The sequence below is a fragment of the Ambystoma mexicanum genome, chromosome 13 (genome assembly GCF_040938575.1).
Source record: "Ambystoma mexicanum isolate Mex_15411 chromosome 13, UKY_AmexF1_1, whole genome shotgun sequence".
NCBI classification, from domain to species: Eukaryota; Metazoa; Chordata; class Amphibia; order Caudata; family Ambystomatidae; genus Ambystoma; species Ambystoma mexicanum.
The window spans coordinates 686,745,183-686,765,072 of NC_090938.1; the positions used below are offsets into that span (position 1 = coordinate 686,745,183).

Consider the following 19,890-nt stretch of genomic DNA (forward strand, 5'->3'; position numbering starts at 1 on the left):
AGATCACTTTCTGCCATCCCACAGCCCCCTACAACCACCCTCTTACATTTTACGGCGGCACACACAGCAGTGTGCCGTCGACACTCCTGTACCGCTGCAGCATCAGTTCCCTCCCAGTAACGTGGGTCGGAGCTGACACCGCAGGGTCCCTTTTTTTAACAAACCGAATACGCAGGACTGCTGGAAGGGTATTGGCCCAATACCCTTCCAGTAGTCCCAGCTCTTCCGAAGGCATCGGGCCTTGCGCAGGAATCATTCTCTGTGTCCCGCTTAGACCTGTACGGCTGCAGACTGCACGCCCAACAGCGGGAAAGGCATGGCGTGTAGTCCAGCAGAGTTAAACCCCACCCTTCTTGGAGGGCTGATTAGGGTGGCCGTGCCATCACTCCTAGAGGGCTGTTTTATGGCTGGCAAATCAGAGAGGCAAGTTACCGCCAAGATGCTGCAAGTGTGCACCACACAATCTAGTATTCACCCAGAGGTTTGTTGAAACCATCCACGTGTCCTTCCCAGGAGAGGAGGTTGGCATAAAATGAATCTCCCAGACACAGGTTTACACAAATATCACTTGAAAAAGATACATAGGACAAAGACTTTATAGCCACTGCTGCGTGGTTCTCTGCTATGCCATCCGACTCCCCATGCCTAGGTGAGCGCGCATTATGTGCTTTACAAGATTGTGTAATGTAACATCAGGAACACAGGATGGTGAGCGCGCATTATGTGCTGTACAAGATTGTGTAATGTAACATCAGGAACACAGGATGGTGAACGCGCATTATGTGAGGTACAAGATTGTGTAATGTAACATCAGGAACACAGGATGGTGAGCGCGCATTATGTGAGGTACAAGATTGTGTAATGTAACATCAGGAACACAGGATGGTGAGCGCGCATTATGTGCTGTACAAGATTGTGTACAAGGTTGTGTAATGTAACATCAGGAACACAGGATGGTGAGCGCGCATTATGTGCTGTACAAGATTGTGTAATGTAACATCAGGAACACAGGATGGTGAACGCGCATTATGTGAGGTACAAGATTGTGTAATGTAACATCAGGAACACAGGATGGTGAGCGCGCATTATGTGAGGTACAAGATTGTGTAATGTAACATCAGGAACACAGGATGGTGAGCGCGCATTATGTGCTGTACAAGATTGTGTACAAGGTTGTGTAATGTAACATCAGGAACACAGGATGGTGAGCGCGCATTATGTGCTGTACAAGATTGTGTAATGTAACATTAGGAGCACAGGATATTAGTGTGTTACAAGACTCCATATGATGGCACCAGCAGAGGCCGAGCTGCCGCGGCGGGCTGCCACCCGGCACTAATTTGCTCAAGACACTTTAACGGTTTTTCTTTTCACTCTGTATGGCATTTGGAATGTGACAATCTGCAGTTAATTATGTTTGCATTTTGTGCATAACAGCACATGGTCACTCAATGCACCTTTGTGCAAAATTCTATCTGGAATGCACGTGAACTCTGTGCACTTTTGTGATAAAACAAAGAGAGCAAGGCGAAGAAATAATAAATTGAGTGCAATTATCAGAAGCCTAGACAACGTTTTAGGAAATGGCTGAATTGCGGTGGGGCGCCTCCTGCACTGTTCTGTTTAGCAGAAAAGCCAATATTATGCATGCAACGCAAACAGACGAGGGTGAGCTTGTTACCTCAAGGCTCATCTCGTGTCATGAGTGTGACTTGCAGGCGTGGGGGTGGCGTCCCTTCTGCTACGCAGAAACACAGGAGGCTTGAGCAAAGAGTGCAGCCGCCCACCCTCTCTGCAGCAAAGCGCAAACCCTGGCCTCTCAGCCCCAGTGGACAGAGAGGCCGTGCAGCACCTAGGCCTGCTCTTGAAAGTCAGATTAAAAGTCATGCTACCTTAGATAAAGATCCTGTATTTATTTATTTATTTATTTATTTATTTACATAATAATCCCAATTATATTTGCAAATATAAACGCAAACAAATGGGGATCTTCAGTCTAGGTTTGTATGGTGTCTTGAATCTGGGGTGTGTCCCACCCCCACCTAAAGGGCCACAGAGCAGTTTTTTGTGTGCAACGATTATTGCAGATAATGCCCCTTTTGCACTGTTAAGGATTGGCACCCCGTGAGATGTCTAAGGAACGTGCTCTCTTCTCCCCACAGATCAGAAGGCGCAGACCCACACCGGCGACCCTGTTCAGAGTGCCCGGGGATCCGGCCTCACCAGGTAAGAGCCTGCGCTCAGCGTGCATCCCTCGTGAGCCCAAGGAGGGTGATCAGTGATTGAATGGCTTCCTGTCTGTCTGTCTGTCTGTCTACCTCTGTGGGGGGTCGGCCGAGATCCACTTCACACTCACTAAAAACCCACGAGGGCCCTTCCCAGCAGAGAGTTCTTGAAAGCTCTAACACAGCATATATATCCCATGAAACAAGCATTGGCAAAGCCAACACGTTTAGCTTTTTTAGGCATGGGATAGGCGTGTGAATTGCTCCCACATGGCCACTAGATGGCAACAATTGGAAAACAGCCTGAGTACCTGGGCATGTGATTGAAGTGGTTGGCAAACGAGTCACTAATACCTATATAGAAGACAAACCTGTTGGCTGCGCCAATGCTTGTTTTTAACAGAACTTCAGTGGAAGGAACAGATATAAATTAAGTGGCTGGGGCATACGTGGTTCAGACGTTTTTATTACACCAGCCAGGCATTTACAGATAAAATTAAGCCATTAACTCTTAGCAAACTGTTTTGAAATAACACTAGAACGTCACACGTTGATGTTACTGTTTGATACAGCTAGCGCAAAGAGATTCCAGAAGCAGGTATTCTGGGAAGGCAGGGGCAGGTAGTGGATGTGAGTGGCCATAGGGATTAGCATGGGTAAACAACGGGTGTGCATATAACAGCCATACATTGTGTGTCTTTCCTCACATGTCATCTCACACTCATCTGTACTCCAAGGTAGTAGCAGTGGCTTATGGGCGGGGCTTAAGCACCATCTAATAGCCAATACTGAAAAGGGTGCTACCTTCTGTTCTTATCCAACACTTCCCTAACTCAGAGCTGGCAGGAAAACCTAGAGCGCCCATGCTTTGGCGCACACGCCAGCACACAGAAGCAAATACTGTGTGGTTGATCAACAAAACAGTGGTTTGTTGACAACATCCAAAAATAAGAAGAAAAACACATGCATCACTAAAAGGTAAGCGTGGAGGCACAGCAGGGTTAACGGCCATGTTATCCACAACCCAGAGCCACACCACTGGGATTAGGACAGGGCCAGAAACTGTGGCTGGAAGCAGTTCTTTGCAGCTCCCCTCTGCTGGCTGGGATTCTTGGACTTCCGGGTTCGGCTTCTGTGTTTGCATAACCGCTCTCTCCCTGCCTTTTTACCGAACACAGATGGATTTGAAACTAGGTACACTGAGCTAAGGCTGTTTGCTTTTGTAATAAGTGTAATCACGAGGTGTTGCCGCCCGCAGGCTGGTTTTGTCGCAGCCCACGTCTATGGGCCCCTGCTTTTCTGCTGCAGCAATTCACCCATGATCGTGTCTGCTCGCACCCATGCTGGGGAAGCCCCGCAAGTGTGGAGGGGGGAGGGACTCTCGCAACCCCTGGCCACTCATCACCCTAGACCCCTGCGAGTGCAGGCCGCGCCTTCCAAACACTTGGGGTGCATTTCAAAACCTATGCGCAACCCATCGTTCACACCCTAGAATGGGCCCTTCCTCCTACAGAAGTAATGTTCAGCAGTACATTCCACCCAGAACTCTTAGGTCCGGCAATGACGGGCTAGTACTAGGCCCTAACGTCAATAAGAGAGGACAAGGCAGATCCTTATTCTCAGTTCTGGCCACGAAACTCTGGAACACCCTACCCAAGCATCTTCACCTGGAAGTGAACCGCCTGACATTCAGGCGCCAGCTCAAGACTTGGCTCGTCAACCAACCCCTTTTTATAAGGAATGAAAGGTACGAGCAACCGACTGAAAACCGTGCGCCAGAAACCTGGGCTACTTTATGACAAGCAATTGTGAAACTCTTCGTACAAGCATCTGTGGGAAATCAATTGGATGTATGGCGATCCTGCTGTGTGACCCTGGTCCGCACCTGAATCTCAGTGAAATCTACAACCAAGAGTCGGGAAGCAACGACACCCTAACCCGCCTCTCCCTCTCCACCCTCCGCTTCATACCTCAACTAACTCCTTACAACATTACATGTCCCACACCCCATCATGACGACCAGGCTTAGTGCACTTAACAGACTCCGACACTATCCATCTTCCATCAACAACTTTTGTGAAAATGTTGCACTCCACAACCCAGGGGCTGAGCATTCAGCTAACCTCCCCGGTCCATGCCAACTGCAAACATAGATTTTCATATTGGCACAAAGGTAACGGGTACTTCCGACCTGCATCCATCGACACCACTTGATTCTGCATCTTCCTTCCCGCTATCCGACGAACACAACCTGCCCCCTTTCTTACAGAGCCATGCGCAGCGAGGCCAACATTATTGGTAGAAGGGGCGTTATACAAGACCACTTCACATTACATTTCTTGGCCACGCATTGCTACTTGTGAGTGCTGGGGGTACTGCTCATTTAACACCCACCCAGCCTAAACCACTCCCTTGCTTACCTGAACCGCCCGCTGGGCCCCAAAGCCTCACTGCATCCGCTACCTGTTCGGCATGCACGAAGAGTGCATGCATGAAAGATGCTGTGGTCAGCAAATATGGAATGTCGGAGAATGGCCGGCGTCAAATGTGGGCTGGATGTGATAAGCCAATCTGAAGGAAACATTACACTGCAGTATCCATAGTGCAGAAGTCTATTTTTAGTTTTGGCTATTATGTGACACTGGAGGTCATTACGACCCAGGCGGTAAGTACACCAACTTTACCACCATAGTGTAAACTACGTTTACACCATGGTGGATGGCGGATTTACCGCCCCATTCCAAGGTGAGTGGGGCGGTAAATCCCCATTTCCCATTTACCCTTCCCCATTCCCATTTTTGCCCCATAGGGCATAATGGGAGTGGGGAAGGCGCTAATTACGGCACCGTAAATTACGGTGCCGTAATTAGCACCAAGGCGGTTTAGCACCATGGATTTTAACGCCTGCTAAAAGCAGCCGTTAAAATTGGAATCAGGCGTTAAGGGTTAACGACGGCGTTAACCCTTAGCGCCTGGGTCGTAATGACCTCCACTGTCAGCACTGCCTATAGGCTAAAGCTATTGGCATGGGAAGTGAAGATGGGAAAGAGACGGGAGGCGAGGAGGGACACAGAGCCCGCGGTTGGTATTTGGCCTTTTATTCACCCATTGACTGTCCATGGGCATGCTTGTCATTACCAAGCACTACCTACCCCTCTCTGCCCAAAACTCACAGTGCAGCATCTCTTGGAGCTAGTACAGTGCTATTTATGGAATGCAATTCTTATTGTAAAGTTTAGTGTTGTACCTGCAGTTGTGAATATGCTGCTGGTGAAATAAAAAGTTCTTAACCAAGTACACCTTCTGCAACTTGATTTCTAAGCAATGTGCTTGTTCTTGCACTGAAGTCCTGTTAAAAACAAGCTTTGCCAAAGCCAAACATTTTGGCTTTTGTATAGGGATTAGACAGGAGTTTCATAGGAACACAGTTCGTCAGGTGTTGACATTGTATGGACAGGCAGTAGTACCATAATGCCTGTGCCTGGCAAATGGCAATCCAATTCACAGACAAACCCCCAAAACTGTTGGCTTTGTCAATGCTTGTTTGCAATTTGCTGAGGGTGCTTGGTGCAGGAGGCCTGGGTGATCATTTCTGGGGAGAGGGGTGGTGGCTGTGATTGATGCTTTGTGCTACCAAGAGCAGCACATGGCCTGCAGGGTACCTCAAAAACCGGTGGCTTAAATGCATGGGAGAGGCCACCCTCCTTGCTAGCCACATAAGAGGCAATACCCTTTACTCAGGTGTGAGGAGTATTCACATGATCAAAGGGAGGGGCACTGTGCAAACCCACAATACAAGTTACAGCACAAATGTATCCAAATGCCCCACAATGTCTTGCCCGCAGCATTTGGGGGTCCGGCAAATCTTTCCATGGGGCTGTGACAGAGAGCGACATAGATGTAGGGCTGCAATGAAAATGACAGAATATTAAAGGTACTGGTAGAAAGGCAGGAGGAGAGGGGATGCAGGGTGTTATAGGGAGGGTACGCAGGATCAGGGACCCCCGTTTGCATCTGCGGAGGTTCTAGGGCGGGCTGCTGCTGTTGGGATTTCTCTGTGAGATTTCAACCATCTGCCCTTCCTAAATACACCGCTGAGTCCCTGGGTCTGCATCATTGATTTTTATTTATTTATTTTTTGGACATTTCTATGACGCCTATACACAGGTGTTTCCAAGCGCCACAAGTCAAGATGGGGGGGGGGGGGGCGGGGGTAAGGAATCAAAAAGTAGAACACAAAAACGGTTATATTGGCCTTGTGACAATCCTGAGTACACAAAGCAGGGGTAGGGTTGCGTAGCAGTGGTTCATGTGGGTTACGCCCAAGCACTGTTTTGTAACATGAAAAAAAGGGCAAACCACCCAGAAAGCATATTAGTACATTCGAGCATGTATAACCCTCCTGAGTGATATGATGAAGGGAAAGTGTCTCAGAAGGTAAGGAGAGCAGAGAGAACTGGTTGCATCCTGTCACTAGTCTAGAGGTGTAATCTCGCTTTCTAGATAGACTACGTTAGACAATGTGGTTATGAATCTGCGAATCAATTCAGGACTGAGAGACACTGGCGTAACAGGGGCCCCCGCAGCCCCCGCGGTGCGGGGGGGCCCGCGGTGTGGGGGGCCCCACCAGCACATGGCTGGGAGGGGGCCCCAGTAAAAAAAAAAAAATAATAAATTCTTTTGAAATTCACTCTGCATTCATAAAGAACATTTCTGTAACAGAAATAATTTCTTTATGAAGGCAGAGTGACTACAAAAAAAACCTTTCTTTTTGAAGTCTGAGGGCCCCCATACCCCATGACATGGAAGACCCTAGGCTGGAGGCCTCCATGTCATGGGGTGGGGGACCCTATGCCTTCAAAAAGAAATTGTTTGTTTTTGAAGCCACTCAGCCATCATAAAGAAATTATTTTGATTATGGTTCGGTCCTTAACTGAAATAATTTCTTAATGAAGTTATAGTGACTTAAAAAAGAAACAATGGGGCTCATTCTGACCATGCCGGTCCGGAAACAACGGTGCTGGTAAGCTTACAGGCACTGTTGTTTCCGGACCGGCATATTACAGGTCTGCCTGGTGGGGCTGCCGTGCCCGACAGGTCTGACCCTGCCAGGCACAGCAGCCACGGTAGGCAGACCTGTCACGGAAGCACCGGCACCGTTAACAATGGTGCAGGTGCTTCTGTGTCCCCATTCCCATGGAGTCTGGGGTTTAACGAAATTACCGGCACCTGATTTCCCAGACGCCGGACTTGAAATAGCACGGTGGCACCGGGAAGTCAGGCCATAGTAATTTTTTATGGGTCTGGCGGCAACCCGCCGGTAGCACCGGCACGGTTACCGCTGGACCCGTAATGAGCCCCAATTTCTTTTTTAAGTAATAGGGCCCCCCCTCAACTCCATGAAGTGTGCGTGTATGAGTCTATGGTGAAAGGGTGCACACTCAAATGTATGGGTGGCTGTGGGGGTGTGCCTGCATGGTGAAAGGGTGCACACATAAATGTATAGGTGGCTACCTGTGTGAGTGTATGGTGAAAGGGTGCACACTTAAATGTGTGGATGACTGGGTGTGTATAAGGTGAATGGTGTGTGTGCTTGTGTACAGGGGCACAAGAAAACCTTCATTTCGGGGGGGCTAACCCTTCAAATGTTGGGAGAGGCGCTAACTTCACATGCAGTGGGGAGGGGGAAACTTATTTGTGTGGGCGCATCCAAATTATTTACGCATTTTAATGAGACTATTCTAGTGCAGATTCAATGTTACAAGCAGTTAACTCTCTCCTATAAGTCTCCTGTTCCCTCTCTACCCTTCCAATCACTCCCCTGGCATGCAAGTACTAAACCCACATCACGATTTCAATCGCCTAAACAATGTGGAATTTGAATGCAGGTACTAACAGTGAAATGCTTTACGTTGGTAATTGTTGTGTTCTTGTTAACAGCAAAAACCAGGTGCCGTTTAAAATCTGTGTCCTGTTCGGTCTGGCAACTGCTCTAAAGGTTAGCCAAGTTGAGTCAATATAGCCCAAAATGTCAGGGGGGTAGTGCTGAAGCCCAGTCAACTCAATGGTGTTGCGCTACTACTTGTGTTTAATGCCTTGCTTACTCCTAGCCCTATTCTTCCTCGTCCCAGTACTTATATACGAGGCAGTACGTGTGTTTGAGGCACTCTGCCTCATACAAAAGTACTGGGAAGAGGTAGAGGTACATGGAGGTAATGCCTGATTTAGCTACCTGTAATCTTCATCACTCCTAGTCCCGCAGTTCCTCATCCCAGTACTTACCTATGAGGCAAGGAGCCTCATACGAAAGCTCTGGGACAAGGAAGAGGGACGCAGAGGTAATTCTGGGCCAAGAAGCTGATTGTGGAGGTTGGGGTGGTGGGTGGGAGGGAGAGTGGATGTGTGGGGGGGCAGGATTGTGTGATAAATCATAATGGTTGTCCATGTCCAGGCTAAGCAGGCATGATATGTGGTATTAGTGGCTAGAGAGGCATTTTGATTTAGCCAGTCTAGTCATTCCTCAGTTTGGTATGACTTTCTTTTAACTGGACATTTCTGATAAAGTAGTCCTGCTAACTTTAATTACCTGGCTAGATTGGCATTTGGGTGCTGCCAGTCTAACCATTTCTTACTGCGGCATTGTATATTTTTCTGGGCATCTGTGATAAAATGATATGATGTGATTCAAGTCATTTATAATGCGCCTGTACACAAGTGTACACAAGGGAGGGATGATAGAGGGAGGACAAGACAAACGATCTCACTAGGCCTTGTGTCATTGTGAGAACGAGAAGTGCAAGGGAAAAGGGAGCAGGGAAGTGCAAGTGAGAGGGGAGGGGAAAACAGGGCAGCAATGCTCTCAGTAAGTGCAGCCAGGGCAGAGCAGCTATTGGTTGTGCAAGGAGAACAATGGACTGCAGGGTTACAGTTACAGCCCCTAAGTGCATGGTAGGCCCGGAGGCAGTGCAAGGGTGACCAATCAAGAAAGAGCCTGGACTCAGAGAGACTCTGAGGGTAGCCAAGCAGCCAGTCAGTACAGCAGACATGTAGGTCAGGTAGGTCAGCAGGGGGGGAGAGAGAGAGAAAGCAGCAGAGAAGAGGAAAGCTTTTAGCTGCTTCCGAAACTTCAGGTTGTCCGCCTCAAGTTTGAGAGGGGCAGGGAGGCCATTCCAGTTGGAGGCACCAGCAGAGGAGAGAGGTCTACCCCCACTCTCTGCCTGGAGAAATGTCTAAGCCTTAGAGAGTTGGAGGTAGCTGAGTGAAGGGTTAGAGAAAGAAGGTATTTTGGAAGATAGCATTGGATTTAGTGTTGGCACTGGCCCCAGAAAGCCTTGTGGGCAATGCAAAGGTTCTTGAACTTGATCCTTGCAGCCAGTGGAGAGATTTCAGGGCTGGAGAAATACAATCCCAGGGCTTGAGGCCAAGGCTAAGTCTTGCAGTCCTGTTCTGGATTATTTGCAGATGAAGGAGACTAGAGGAAGACAGATTGAGAAAGTGGCTGTTGCAGTAGTCCAGTTTAGAGACAGTGAGCTTCTGGTGGAGAGTGAGAAAGGGAAGTGTCCCTTTGAGGAGGAGCAGCTGGTAGTGGGACTTCTTGGTGATGTCCGAGATGTTAGGAGAGAAAGAGAGTGTGGCGTTGAAGATGACACCAAGGTTTTCTGCCTCGCAGGAAGGCAAAGGAAGAGGGCCCAAGGTGGTCTGCTATAGTGAGAGAGGAAACACAGTGGCAAGGGTCCCAATGAGAAGGATCTCTGTCTTACTGGCATTAAGGCATAGATTGTTGGAGGCGCACCAATCCTGAATCGTGGATAGACAGTCAGGAATGAGCAAGAGAGGAGAGGAAGATGAGGGGAGCCTGAAGGAAAGCTGAGTCATCTGCACAACACTGAAAGTTAGAGGATAAGGTAGAGATCAGGGAGGCCAAAGTGGCCAAGTAGAGGTTGAAAAACCAGCGTGAGAGGATAGAGCCCTGGGGAATGCCACAGGTAGAGAGAGGTGGCAGAGAGAATGGGACCACGATCAACCTGGGAGCGGAGTGGCGGTCCAAGTGGAAGTAGGTCAGTCACTCTAGGGTCTGATCTGTGATGCCCAGGTTCTCACAGAGTCGATTGATCAGGATGGCGATGTTGACCCTGTCGAAAGCAGAGGAAAGATGAAGGATGAGAATAGAAGGAATGCTGGAATCAAGGTTAGAGAGCAGCACAGGTGTTAAGGAGAGCAGTTTCCATGCCTCTGGCAGCTCTGAAGCCAGACTGATGGTCATGGAGACAACCAACAGATTCAGTGTGGAGAGTAAGCTGGGAGATGGCAAGCTTTTCCAAGAGTTTGCTCAGGAAAGGTGGAGATCGAGCGATAGTTTTCCAGCAGGTAAGATCAGCAGACTGCTTCTTGAGGAGTGGGTGCACAAGGGAGTGCTCAAAGGGAGAGGGGAACATTGCAATGGCGAAAGAGTGATTACAGAAATCGGCCAAGGCTGGAGCGAGGGTGTCAATATGGGCTTTGATGGTTCTGGAGGAGCAGCGGAGCACCTGTTTGGACGACACTTTCATAGATCGGACTTGTCTAGAAACCTTGTCAGGTGTTGTCAGAGAGAAAGAGGAAAAAGGAGGAGGAGAGAAGAGATGGCCAAAATGGGCCGAGAGAGGAAGAGGACATAGAGGACAGGATGTCCTGAGATTTAGCAGAGAAATGAGAGGCCAGAGCTGTACAGAGGGCATGGGAGGGAACAGAAGAGGTATAGACCACAACAGGATTGACCAGTTCCTTGCAGATTTTAAAGAGTTTGGCCATGTTGTTCGAGGCCATGGAGACACATGCTTTATTGTGTGCTCTCTTCTTGATGAGTGTTATTGCTTTGACTGGCATTTTGCTGAAAACAGTCTAGGTTTGTCTAAATGTGGCCTGGCATTCTGTACTATAATGTTATTACGTGTTTACACTGGTCTACATTGTGCAGCCAGTTGGAAGCATTAATGTTCCTGTGCACTGTTGGTGACTTGCATGTATTGGATTGTGTTACCCTACAAAACAATTGCAAACACTCTGGCTTTATAGCCAATTTATCTCAGAAAGTGTGCTGTATATTGCATTAAAACACATATTTATATCTTTTTCCTAGTGCAGTGTGCGGCATACCCCTTCAGCAGCACGTTCATGCGTATTGTGCAAGCGTGACAGTCTAGGCCGGCCCAGAGTGTGGCGCAACCCGTGATTTGTTGCCGAGTTGGGGGGCCCCCTCAGCATGGCTCGCAGGGGGGCCCCCACATTTTGTGTTACGCCACTGCTGAGAGAAGGGGGGACAGAGAAGGTTCTATCCCTCCCTACCGGTCTAACCCCCTTATCCCTAGGACGTGCTGGTGTGCCACCTGTCTAACAGTGGATAGAGTAAGGAAAACTCAATTGCTGTTTGCTCAACTCTTCGGTCTCTTTACCTGGTTATGATTCATTGTAGGCAATCACAGATGCTCGAGTCTAAGTACGTGGTCGTAGTTTAGACACGGAAACCAGCGTGAAGCCTCACTTCTTAGACATGTTAAAAATTGCGAGAGAGGGATCATTCTCGAATAGTATTGTGGCAAGGGTTGCTTTGTTGGCCAGTACTGAAGGTGAATATACCCTGACTAAAAATTAGACTCTAACTTGAGAGCTAAAAACGTGTTGTGAAGACTAAACCAGGGGGATAGACATCAGGGTTTCTAAGTCGCTCTGTGGTTGAGCCGTGAAATGCGGCAGAAACCTTCCTGCCATCTCCACATGTGTGTCGACCGGTTTCGGTGGACTATGTAACTAATGCCACCTTCTTCAGGACTAACTTCAAAATTGGCTACAAGAAATATCTGCTCTTGAGGAGTGGTTGATTTTACATTAACCACTCTCAATGTTCAAAATGCAAATGTCAAATTGAAACGGCCTCACTTCAGACTGGTTTTGTCGAGAGATTCAATAGGTCACACTTGGGACTCAGGTTCAGGATAATGTTTTTATTGAATGTGGCCGGTCGCAGAGATGGATGCACGGTGGCCGACCCGTGAGCGCAGATTTAGCTTGCAGCCATGTCACAACCTTTTGTAGGTAACCTTTGGATTTCTACCCTCCTTACCTACTGAGACACTTTCAGTTCATTAGATCACTCACTAACGTTACATATGCTTGGATATACTGATATGCTTTCTGGGTGGCTTGTGACAATCATACCATGCCAGTGCATGAAAAAGGTGGTAAGTGCAAGGGGGAGGGGTAGAGCGAGAAGTGCAGGACTGGGGTACCCCCAATGGTGGGGGCAGGCAAGTGCCAGGAGGATGGGGGGAGGGAGGATGAGTGTGGTGGACCGGGAAGACCAACTTGAACTAATCCGGGGAAGGGAGCCTGAGGGTAAGGGCTGGCAGAGGATGTTGTGGGTACTGGTGGGGCTGGTCTGGCCCCTGTATTACTCTGAAGGGACCAGGCCAGAGTCGCAGCGGCAGATGGAGAGTTAACAAGGGAGGGGAGAGGGAAGGAAGAGGAGAAAAGAAAAGTCTTGAGGAGTTTCCGGAACTTAAGAAGATCCAGCTCAAGTCTGAGAAGGGGAGGGAGGCCGTTCCAGAGGGAGGAGCCGGCCAAGGAAAGGGATCTACCTCCCACTCTCTGCTTGGAGAAGCATTTCACCTACAGCGAGTTGAAGCCAGAAGACCGAAGAACTCTAGCCATGGGGTATTTAGGGAGGGAAGGCTGGATGTAAAGAGGTCCCAGGCCCCTGACAGCCTTGTGGATGATTGTGAGATGGTATGTGAGGCACTAGCAACAATAACATCAGTGTCAATACAACACTACCGACACGAAGGTCTGAACGGTGCCCAGGCATAGAGGGCCTTTCCGGCAAGGACGATCTCTCATCTGTAATTCCCTCCTGCATACATTTTGCCACTCTGAGGGTTTAGGATGGCAGTCCTCACCCTCCCTCGAGTCAAACCTGCGTCTCCCATTTAGAAGAGGGATGTGCTGTCATTCGCCACATCGGAAACAGTTCTCACTCATATTTAGGGTACTGCCGTTTTCCCGACAATGACACAGCGTTGTTAGCTGCTATGTGAATGAGGGACAGAAGGAGTCTCCCTTCCGCAACGAAGGAAGGTGAAGAGAGAGGCTTCGGATGGTGGCTCAAATAGTGGGTGGGGCTTCACAACCGGAACCAACCAGAAAAGGGACTGTAATGAACGACGCTGATTACTGTTCAAAGGAGGAGGTGAACGATATAGGCATGGACGTTAATGGAGTGTTTGTTGTTGGTTATTACAGAACACTGAACAGTGGGTGGGAGCAGAGTGAAAACGACTGGTGGGCCTACCCGGGATCGCAGGAATAGAAGAACCCAGAAAAGGAACTGTTTTTTGGCCCCAAGCACAGAGAAAACCTTGACAATGAAGTAACTGCAAAGGAACTATTATTTCGTTATCATTTCATTTTTCTGAAGCCTCTCGGTAATAAATCCGTTAATTGGCATTCAGTTTCCTGCTTCCATCATTTGAATCTCACAAGTGGTGACGAAGGTGGGATTTGACAGTGCCATAGAGAAGCTGATAAAAACATTAATGGAGGGACAGCAACAGCTACAACAACTGATACAAATTCAGTCCCTGCAAGCCATTGCGGACCGTCAAGCTTTCCAGCAAGCTATACAGCTGCAGGGTTCGTTGCAAACGACTGCCCAGGATAAACAGCATGAAACAATCCTTCACCTTACGGATGTTGTGGCAAGTTCAAGGAATCAACCCCTGGTACCCGCTGCCATAGTCCAAAATTATAAGGACGGAGAGAACCCGACATTTTTTTAACAAGTTTTGAAAGCATTGCACGGATTGCCCAATAGCCACCAGATCGCTGGGGCCAATATGTGGCACCATTGTGATTGGGGGTAATGCAGGGAACCTATCAGGCCATGAACCCCAATGGGAGTACACCTTATGGGGAAATCAAGAAATCGGTATTGGATAGACTGGGCCTCGATGAAGAATCCTATCGCATGCAGCTACGTGACATGAAACTGAAGACCGGTGAGAGGCCCAGCAGCTATATTACTGGGTTAAGGATTTAGTGGAAAAATGGCTACAACCCCCCTCACCAGCACCAGCAATCAGGAATTGCTGGACAAAGTAACCTTGGAGAAATTCGTAGAAGCATTGCCTGGCCCGATGCAGAGACCAGACAGCATCATCGACCGACACTGGCTGAATCGGTGACATAGCTTCCACCTAGCAAAAGGCTGGCTTCAATAGAGCACCCTTGTCCAATACGTTACCCCGCCCACTCTTGCCCAATATGGATCTCCCGTCTCCCAAAGGAACAAGAACTGTATACCCGAGATGAAGACAACCGGAGGAAAGCATGATAAAGCCAGAGGAGAGAAGACCTAGGGCCCCATTCCGAGTAGGGCGCAAAGGGATACCGGGCACAATTAAGGACATCGGTGCCGGTAATCCCTTTGCGCTCTACTACGAGGTCCCTTAGCGGATCCCGCAATGCGCGCCTGGTTTTACCAGGCACCCTTAGTGGGAGCCGCTAAGGGACCAGAGAGCTAATAACGGTACCGCAAATTGCGGTACCGTTATTAGCTACTTCCCCATTGAGCCCTATGGGGGCTGAAATGGGAATGGGGAATGTTTTTTTCAATGGGGATTTAGCGGTCCCTGCAAGGTTGGAATGGACCGGTAAGTCCCCATTGAACCAGGGCGTACTTGGTACCGGTATGGGAGGTAGTCATGGCGCAAATAGCGCCATGTTTACCATCATACTCAGAATGAGGCCCCTAGTCTGGAAAGCAAACCACTTACCCCGGCATCAGGTTTTCGACAACCACAATGTTTTGATTGTGGAGAATGGGGACACATCGCACGGTTCTGCACGAAGAGAAAAGTAATGGAACCCATGGAAATCGGCTACATGAGGGCGAACCCGGAGCGACATCTGTCTGGTCCCTACACCGTGGACATCTGGGTAGATGGGATACCAACTCAAGCCCTTCTCGACAGTGGAAGCAGACAGACCGCCATTGCACCACACATGAGTGATTCTCCTTATCTACATAATGAAATTATACCTATACGTTGCATTCATTGGGGGATGTGAAACCCTACCTGGTGAAGAAGGTCCAGATTGAATTATATAATCATGCTACGACGTTACAAGCTGCCATCCTGCCCTCATTGCCCTCCCCAGTTGTGATTGGAACTGACCTACCACTCTTTTATCAGGCACTAAAATCCATGGAAGACGATTGGTAGAAAGAAGCTCTGTATGGATGTGACGCCATAAAGGCAGGCAAAAAGGTTCCCAAGAAAATGAGAAGTAAAAGAAGGGAGAATCGATTAGCCTGGTGTCATGCTGTCTAGGTAACCCAACCTATTGGCTGGAATCCCGAGGACCACAAGGACTCCATTCATGGAGAAACACCTAGTTATCCAGCGCTTAAAGTTGCTAGAGAAATGGCATTACAGGAATTAGACTCTGATGTGGAAAAAGAACTGGGATTCATATATCGCCATGGGTTTTTATATCGGGTATATAAGGCTGACGACGGAACCAAGAAGGAACAACTAATTTTACCAAAGGCCCATCGTATGATCGTGCTGCAATTGGCTCATAATCAATCAATTGGCTCATAATCAAATTATGGAGGACACATGGCTGCATTAAAAACCCAACAGAATATACTGAAGATATTCTATTGGCCAGGAATATACAGAGATTTGGCAAAATTTTGTAAGGAATGCATGACTTGGCAACTGACCAGTGGAGTCATACCAGCAAAAGCACCCTACAACGGATGCCACTAATATACACCCCTTTTCTGATAATCGGCATGGGTATTGTGGGACCCCTCAGTCCACTTGTCGAAGTCATAGGTATTTTCTGGTGATTGTCAATTATGCAACCCGGTATCTGGAAGCATTCCCTTTGAAAGGAACCTCAGCTCGACAGGTCTATGACCAACTCTTGCCGATTTTTGCAACAGAAGTGTTCCCTGCCGAGGTCATCACGGACCAGGAGACCAATTTCATGTCAACAGTGTTACACAAAGTATGTGAACAACTAAAAATAAAACTGAGTACATCCGTATACCACCAGCAAAAGGATGGACTTGTTGAAAGTAACAATAAAACAATCAAAAAGATGTTACGAAGAGTCACGGGACCCGGAGGAAGGAACTGGGATCGAGCACTGCCGCTGATCCTTACGGTGTTGCGAGACACACCTCAGTCTTCTACAGGCCTCTCACCTTTTGAATTACTATTTGGGAGACGACCACGTATCATCCTCGTTCTGGTGGAAGAAGAATGGGAGAACACTGAAGAAGTCTCCATGACCGAATATGCTGAGGTTTTGAAGGAACATCTGACTATTCTTCGATCACTGGCCGGGCAAATCTAAGGAAAGCTCAAACTAACCAGGAAAAGGCATATAATAAGGGGAGTCGCATGAGGACATTGCAACGGGGCAATCAAGTACTGGTACTGTTACCCATGAGTACCAATAAACTACTGGCCAGATGGAAGGGACCCTACGGAATTAAGGACTTGCTAGGTTCTGTGGTTTATAGTGATAGTTTCGAATCAAAAGATTGGAAAAACAAACGTTTTGAAACAAAAGTTTCGAAAACAAAAGCTGTGACATGCTATTTTTAACATGCAAAGTGCATTTCTTTCTAAACCAATCCGTCGACAATAGTCATGGATTGGTTTCAATTGAAATGCACTTTTACATGTTAAAGGTAGCATTTCAATGCTTTTTTTTTTGTAACGTTGAAACGTTATATGGAGCTGTCCAGTGCTGTAATTTCAGCACTAGCCAGCTCCATGTAACGTTTCAAGGTTTTTGAGTATATTGGCATTTAAATGCTTTTTTTTATTTTGAAACGTTAGATGGAGCTGTCCAGTGCTGTAATTTCAGCACTGGACAGCTCCATGTAACGTTTCAAGGTTTTAGTGTATATTTGGGGGGGTTCCCCCCAGCCCCCCAACCCCCACGGCACACACCCACCCCCTAACCCAAGCCCCAACCCTAAACCTAACCCATGTCGCCGGCACTTTCAAATTTTTTTCAAAGAAATTGTCATTTGAAAGAATGGCATTTCGAAGAAAAAAAATCGAAAGTTTGCCTTTCAAAACTTTTGTATTTGAAAAAATGACTGGACACCGGTTCTGTTAACTACCGTGTATACCAATACGACCGAACCCCCACAGACAAGGACTACCATGTGAATTTGCTAAAAGGATGGACAGAACCAACCCCCATGGCATCAATTACTATGTTCCCTACAGAAGAAGAAGAAGAACACATAACTAAATCATCCAACAACCTGGGTAATGTCCAGTGGGGTAATGCGTTACCAGAAACGATGAAGGAAGAAGTAATAAAGAGACTGTCTGGCTATGCAAAAACCTTCTCAACTCTACCCAGCAGAACAAACTTGACAGAACATTGGATCAGGACGACACAGGGACAGATTGTCAGACTCAGACCCTATTGAATTCTCTGAAGACAGAAGACAAGTAATAAATGACAAAATAGAGGAAATGTTACAGCTGGACATTATTGAACTCTCCAACAGACAAAATACGCGGCCGCTTATCTGGATGATATCGTTGTCTATATCGACATGTGGGAAGAACACCTGTATCATTTGCACAGGGTGATTGGGGCATTAGAACACGCCAGACTGCACATAAATCCAAGAAAGACAGTCTTGGGGCACAGCAAACCAAGTATCTGGAGTATACAGTCAGTGGAGGTACTATACAACCACAAGTCTCGAAGATCGAGGCCATAAGCAGAATTCCTGTGCCTTCTACAAAAAACAAATATGAGCCTTCCTCGGCTTAGTCGGCTATACCACCGATTTATACCTGAAATTTCGACAATCGCAGCGCCCCTAACAGATGCTTTGAAATCCAATGGGTCGACTGACCTGGCAAATAATGAGACTGCACTACTGGTTATTGACAGACTGAAACAATGTATTGCCTCCAAACGGGTTTTGAAAAACGCCCCGATTTCAGTAGAGACTTCTATCTTCAGATCGACGCCTCCAGTTGTGGACTGGGGGCCGTCCTGTACCAGGAATACGATGGTGATTTTAACCCAATATGTTTTGTTAGCCACAAACTATTACCTCATGAACTGTTCTACTCGACAATAGAGAAGGAGTGCCTAGCTATTAAGTGGGCTCTTGACACTTTACGGTACTATCTCCTGGAGAGGCGCTTTACATTTTACACAGATCATGTCCCTCTAAAGTGGCTAGCGAAGCACAAGGACCAGGACAAGGACCAGTGTGTGTTGAGATGGTTTCTGTCGCTGCAGCCTTTCGACTTCCTCCCATTTCATCGGCCAGACGGTTTCCAGGTGGTGGTCGATTACCTGTCCAGGTGTTTGCCCCTGCCCGATCAACCTGAGTCTGTGGCGGGGGTGTGTGAGATGATATATAAGGCACTTCCAATAATAACATCAGAGACGATACCAACACTACCGATGCAAAGGCCGGAATGGTGCCCGGACATAGAGTGCCTTTCCGGTTAGGACGATTTCTCACCTGTAATGCCCTCCTGAATAAGTTTTGCCGCCTGAGGGTTCAGGATGGCAGTCCTCCCTCTCCCTCGAGTTAAACCCGCATCTCCTGTATAGGAGAGGGACGTGGTGCTTTTGCATGCCGCATCGGAAACGGTTCTCACCCATATTTAGGGTACCGCCATTCCCGACAACAACACAGCGTTGTTAGCTGCTATGGTAACGAGGGATAGACAGAGTCTCCCTTCCGCAAAGAAGGAGGGTCAAGAAAGAGGCTTCGGATGGCACCTCAAGTAAGGGACGGGGCTCCACAACTCGAATCAACAAGAAATGGGACTGTAACGAACTACGCTGATTGTTATTCAAACAAGGAGGACGTGAACGATATATGCATGGATATTAATGGAGTGTTTGTTGTTGGTCATTTCAGAACGCCGAACCGCGGGAGCGGACTGAAAACGACTGATGGGCCTACCCGGGCTCGCAGGAATAGAAGAACCCAGAAAAGGAACTGTTTTTGTCCCCAAGCATGGGGAAAACCTTGACAGTGAAGCAACTGCAAAGGAACTATTATTTTGTTATGATTTCATTTTTTTCTAGGCCTCTCAGTGATAAATCCTTTAATTGGCATACAGTTTCCTGCTTCCGTCATTCGAATCTCACAATGATGCAAAGGGTCTTGAATTTGATCCTTACGGTCACCGGGAGCCGGTGGAGAGATTTTAGGGATGCAGAGATGCGGCCAGTGGGCTAAGGCTCGCCGTCCTATTCTGGATTAGTTGAAGGTGGCTAAGGGAAGGGCGAAGAGAGGTAAGAGGCAGGTTGAAGAAGAGGCTGTTACAGTAATCAAGCCTAGAGAGAACCGGCTCTGGAGACGTTGAGCTTCTGGGGGAAGGTGAGGAAAGGTAGAATGCCCCTGAGGAAATGCAACTTCTTGGCAAGGTGCATGATGTGTGGCGAGAAAGAGACAGAGGAGTCAAAGATGATCCCAAGGTTTTTTGCCTCACAAGTGGGTGAGGGGAGAGGACCCAGGGACTCTGGCCAGAGAGTGGAGGTTGAGGGGGGGAACGGAGCACACATCCCATGAAAAGGATCTCAGTCTTACTGGCATTAAGACAGAGATCAT

At 48.0% G+C, this 19,890-nt stretch overlaps 1 protein-coding gene across 1 annotated transcript in view; it reads left to right on the plus strand.

Moving 5' to 3' along the window:
- Positions 1-19,890, plus strand: part of PPP1R1B (protein phosphatase 1 regulatory inhibitor subunit 1B) — a 308,729-nt gene that overhangs the window by 108,448 nt on the left and 180,391 nt on the right. Inside the window, exon 2 of the mRNA XM_069634725.1 lies at positions 2,163-2,226. Coding sequence (XP_069490826.1) covers positions 2,163-2,226 — 64 coding nt within the window. The remainder of the gene's footprint in view (positions 1-2,162; positions 2,227-19,890) is intronic.